The 6,027-nt window shown below is 26.5% G+C and overlaps 1 protein-coding gene across 1 annotated transcript in view; it reads left to right on the top strand.

The window, feature by feature from the left end:
• The first annotated feature begins 520 nt into the window (after positions 1–520).
• LOC100573746 (kelch-like protein 3) overlaps positions 521–6,027 on the top strand; it is a 13,929-nt gene continuing 8,422 nt past the window's right edge. Inside the window, exons 1-2 of the mRNA XM_029485523.1 lie at positions 521–530; positions 786–920. Of these exons, the coding sequence (XP_029341383.1) occupies positions 521–530; positions 786–920 (145 nt within the window). The remainder of the gene's footprint in view (positions 531–785; positions 921–6,027) is intronic.

Here is a 6,027-nt window from a genome sequence, read left to right as displayed (position 1 = left end):
GAAAAAGTAAAATAACGCGATTGTAATTTAAATAAAAATATTTTATGTGTAATCAAAATTTTATTACTTTTTAAAATTCATTTACCCAACACTCAGTGACGTAGATACAATTTTTAAAAAAATGTATTGCTAAACATTATGTTTATTAGAAAATTTATTTTTTGGAATTTTCTTTTAGTTACTTTTAAAATAAAAAAACATTGTGTCAGTATCAAAGACAAGGATTCTTCCTATCAAGGTTCTCCTATTAAAAATTGAAGGGCAACCAGAAACACCAACAAATGTGTTTCCTTTGACTTGGGTCAAGTATCAATAAATGATACATATATATATTATAAATTCGCTAGACTAAACCGGTGTGAAAAAATAATGCACATGGTTGTTACTTGTTTGTACCTACTAAATAATTTGCATGATTATTTGATTTATTTGCATGATTTATATAACATTAATTATTTAGTATAACACAATAATTGTTTTTGTGTTTTTAGGTGGAATTGATGGTGTAATGTGTTTAGACATGTCTGAAAGTATGGTTCAGCATTCTACATCTACGTCTGAAGACACAGATAAAGAGGATTAAAAAACATTTATTTTGATTAAAATGTTATTGTATGTTTATATGTAACATTAACAATTTAGTATAATTCAGTTTATTGTTCTTGTGTTTTAAGATGGAATTGATGGTCTAATGTGTTAGACACAGGTAAAGATGATTATAGAACAAATTTTGTTCCTCCTTTAGAAACATTTATCTAATGAAGTTAAATTAAATTTCTTAATAGGAAAGAAAAAGCAATCTACTTTAAGCATATTGAAACATATAAATGTAAGACTTAAGGTGGATGTAACTGCTAGAAAGGAAATTTTTATGATGCGTCCGAAGAAGCCAAGAAGAAAAACTCTTTACTTAATTATCGGTATAGTGCTTTTTAATTTGTTTGAAAATAGCTGAAAAGTATATGAAAGATCATGGCTTAAATATACAAGATTATTGCACATATCCTATATTGTTATCAAACAAAAATAAAGTGACAGCGTAAGGGTACAATTCATATCTTAGTATACAATGGCATAGTATAGCTAGTATAACCTATACTTCCCCTTACTCTACCATTTTAATTCCTTAACGTGATAAAATTATATAGTCAAGGTACTATAGCAATAACACTGTAAATTTAAGCCATGTGAAAGATCTCAGTGAATCATTAAGTAAGCTTAATCATGTCACCAAAAAGTACTTAATCTTTCTATCGATCTTTAATTTTACCATTTGTTAATTTTATTAATATCAATCTGTTTTAATGACTTAATACACCTGATTTATCATAATTGTTAATTTAATTTAATTTCTGTTATAAGTCTTTGTAATCATTGTAATTATGTATTTGTAAAAATTTTCAAACGGGTTCAAACCCATTTATTATTATAAAATAAAATATACAAAATATTCAACACAATTTAAAAATCTGTGAATACTCATCACAATGTTAAGCGTAATGTAATCTTTATTTATCGTGTGTATGATATGTATTGAAAAAATTAATTTTATTAAATATTTTAGGCTGTATATTGATTCACATTATGAGTAGACCTTGGAACAATAACAAGACATCTCCATATTTTGGTCAAAATTAGTTTTTGATTGCACATCATTAAGAAAAAAAAACTGAATCCTTTAGTGCCACAACAATCAAATCAGATTGTTAAATACAGAGTTGTCATATAAATGGTGATATTTGGTTTTTATTTTAGTGCAACAATAAGGTATCTCCAAGTATTATATTTTGGTTTTGAAATCATATGAATTTGATTTTGATAATTTTTTCACTGACTTCTACTTATACAAATTTATGTTGAATCTAAATATGTTTTTGTTAATTTTTAAAATATTTGAAGTGCTTAATTGGAGATGTATTGTTGTTGCTCTCAGGTCTTATACTGGTTACCGGATACTTACATTTTAAATTTTACTTTATATTGTATGTTAAAATAAAATAGAATATATAGATAAGTACTAGTTACTTTATCTAAGATACAAGCTACATTTTTTAAAATAATTATTTTAGAATTTATTTAAGAATTTCTAAAATATAAAATTGGTTTATCACTTTTCATAAATGGGTACCTACGTAATTGTTTTATGAATTTATCTACTCAATAACTCCAATAAAAAAAAAAAAACTAAATTTAAGATGATCCATAAGACGTATTTAATTAATTAAGACTACTATTGTTTAAGTAACAGTATATAATAATATCTCACTTTTCCACAATTAGTGTTTATTGAATGAAAATATGATAACAAGAATCATTTAATGAAAAATCGTTATTCTATATCAAAATTTGATTTTCAAACGCTCGTAAAAAAACACACACACACCAATGTGCAATGGGTATAAATTGTCGCTCCACTCTAAATCAAAATTTCGATAGAGTTATTTCAATATGAACCAACATTTTGAGGGTTTGAAGAGTTTGATAACTTATCCCCAATTAATATATACAATATCCATAATGACAACATGTCACTTTAATTAGGTCAGGAAAGGTCAGGTGACTGGTTAACTGGTTGCATTATAATTAATTTGTTTTTATTATAAATTATGAATATAATATATTATTATGTAATAAGTTATTAATATAAGAATGTATTTTACTATAACAAATCGTTATTCTCCAAAGGAAAAAATAAAATTTCGTGGCAAAGGATTCACAGCATTGTTTCCGTTTAATTAACCGCATGTAATATTACACACAGTAGGTATTATAAAATATAAAGAATATTATGTAAAACCGTTTATTTTAGATTCTGAGTGGAACGATATGTATTGATTTTACAATGATGTGTGTTTTTTTTCTTTTTTGTATCATCTGTGTACACGATAAATAGTTGAAATAATGCTTAGATTTTCAACTTCAGTATCTTGTTCGATGGAAAAATGAATATTGTTGGTGCATTGGGGAGGTTAAAATTCACAATAGTTTTCAAAAGCGCCGGGAAAAACAACATAAAAATTAAGGAAATACTGGAATTTTTACGCAAAATCGATTTTGGCTTTTAGTGTAACTCTAAAACAAATACGTATATACGTATATACCTACATGCAATTTTCACTGGTCGTTTATATTTGCATTTTCTATACACGATAACGTTTTTAAAATATTTTGATTTGTTTTGAACTGTTTAGGAACATTTTCAGTTTCCTATTTTATTGGTCTTTTTTAAATAAATGTCAATCAAACTATTTATTGGGTAAAAAAGCTTGGACATTTTATACAAGGCTCCCACTATATTTTTCTACAATGACATTTGAAAAATATTGAAAATCCTTAGTTACAGTTTTTTTTTGTAAGCATTTTAAGTTCAAATCTTGACAAAATACGGAGAAATCACGAAAATTAGCAAATTATTTTGAGTTGAGAATTCATAAAATTTTTTCTTTTTAAATGATTTGAAAATTGAATACATTATTATTCATAGGTTTGTCTACCTATATCAAAAAAAAAAAATGTCTAAATGCAAATCAAAATTAATTTTTATGAGCGTTTGAAGTTCATATTTTTACAAGATTGGATATTCACTCGATTTCTCATGTAGCGGTTTTGTTATTTTATTGTTATTCAAAAACGAAAAACTGTAGATAACATGAAAATTTTACTGAATGTTTATATTTTCATTTCCTACACACCATAACATTTTGAACTATTTACAGACATTGTCAGTTTTCAAATGTTTTTAGTTTTTTTTCTATAAATATCAATAAAATGTTATTTTTTGGGTATAAATGCGTGAAAATTTAATGCAAGGACCTTGATACATTGTTAGAATTTTAATATAGAAAGTGAATAGTTATAATATTAGTATTGGACTTGCATGATTTGAATGCCAACATTGCCTTACATGCTCACCTGTTTTATTTTATTTTATTTTATTTATATACATCAAAAATGTATAATCCGTGCGATAGTTTTGACATTACTCCCATATTTAACAATCCTGCTACATCGACTCAACTTTTAATTTTACTTATCAAATATAATAATATTATGTATGTCAAATAATTAATATTGCACAATATATAATAACAGTAATAATAATAATATTTATTGTTACCAAATTAAATTAAAGTACAAAACGTGTTATATTATAAACATATTATAAACACATTGTGTTTTAGCACCAGATATGTTTGGTGACTTGAAACTCAGTAGTATTTCTAATTCAAGTTTAAGTGTTAAAAATGTAATGTTATATTGCTTGTCCTCCACGAGAGAGTCAATATCTGGATTAAAACTTAATAGTTTTAGCCTTTAATTTTTCTCAACATACAGTTTAATTCTATATTTATTAAAAAAAAAAAATTTAAGTAGAACAAGCACGTCGACACTTCACACAGATAAGTTGTTGAAAATCCTATCAAGTTTTGGAAACCAATTAATAACAAACGAACTTATTATGATATAAAACTACATTCTAGCGTTAATTGTACACTGTATAGTAGTGTAGTTAATAATTAATAATGATTAAGTATTATTATGACCAGAAATATTATTAGGTCTTGCCATAGTCTTTATCAACACACCGAGATTTTTTTATGTTCACCTAACCAGCTGTTGTTTTATCCAGGCCGGTTGTTTGTAGTTTGTCTCGAGTTGCTTTTAACGTTTGATAACTGAAAAAAAAAATTATAATATTAATATTTGAAAAAAAACAACGTCTGTACGGTAAATTGGTACAATTTTGAATCGGCTACAACCACTTTATGCTTATTTACCTAAATGTCAACTATTATTTACTCACGATTTCTCGTGTACTCACTAATTCACGAACAATAGTTACACATCTAATTAAGTAGTTTGTGCACATTTCCAAGTATGCAAATAAAAATATATGATAGGTAATAATAGTTTATAATATACAGAGTGCACAACCTATAACTGATATTATCCTTGGAATTCAATTTTCAGAAAATGTACGAAAAGACAAATCATTTAGTTTTATTTTTTTGCAGGGGACAATATATTATTATTATGATATATTTTGGCCTGATTAAATGAAGATGTCTAGATTCGCATATTATGTCTCGAATTATTCCAACTATACATATAGTAGGTATAATATAATATTATTTGCTCCCGGGTAGAAAGAGCTTAATAATTAATTAATAAGTGTCATAGGGTGTACGAATGAAATAAAACACATTTTATATCAGAAAATAACATTAACATAAATGTAAAACATGCAAACCTTTTACATTTTGTTATTATTAAAATAAATATATTCAGTGGATCGATAGCCGGCGGAATGAATATGTAAAAAACTTTAGCGGAGTTGATTGATTTCTTACAGGTAAAAAGGCGATTTCGGCGCAATTGATATACGCCCGTTCGTTTTAGTCTGCAGCTCAAACTACTCGTTTACGTGTTATTAGACGACTTAAGCGAAGTCCGGACTATGGGGTCCAGATTAATGAGGTTTTACTGTATAGTATTTTAAAATAGGTACCGTTCAATAATAAAAGAATATATAAAAGTATTGGATACGGAAACATACTATACTACCCAGTGGCGCCGAGTTCAGTAAAATAAGGTGGTTAAATTCCAACCAAAGCTCACCCAACCACCCACCCACCCAATTCATCATTCAAAAACGGAAGAAATGATTTAAAACTCCAAACCACACATAGCCACTCGCTACGCTCGCAAATTATTTGTATTTAATTAAATAATTAAATATTTTATTTTATTGTTGTATCGATTTCAATCATAGTCACTGTCCACTGATGATTAGTTAGTCAGTTACTATGTTCACAAAGATTTTTGAGTTTCACGATAGATCACAACATTTTTTTGTTTATAAATGGTTACTATATTGGTTACAGATATTACCTATTATTATAGGACAAATTAGTAGAAATGTTGTGTGTATTAATAGTTTTTATTGGTTACTCGGGCAGATGAGGTAAGATAATGAATCAAATCGTCGCATTTACATGGCCTCGATTAAAGAAACTAATAAACTGT

Source organism: Acyrthosiphon pisum, chromosome X (assembly GCF_005508785.2).
Source record: "Acyrthosiphon pisum isolate AL4f chromosome X, pea_aphid_22Mar2018_4r6ur, whole genome shotgun sequence".
Taxonomy (NCBI): Eukaryota; Metazoa; Arthropoda; class Insecta; order Hemiptera; family Aphididae; genus Acyrthosiphon; species Acyrthosiphon pisum.
This window is presented reverse-complemented; position numbering and strand designations above follow the sequence as displayed.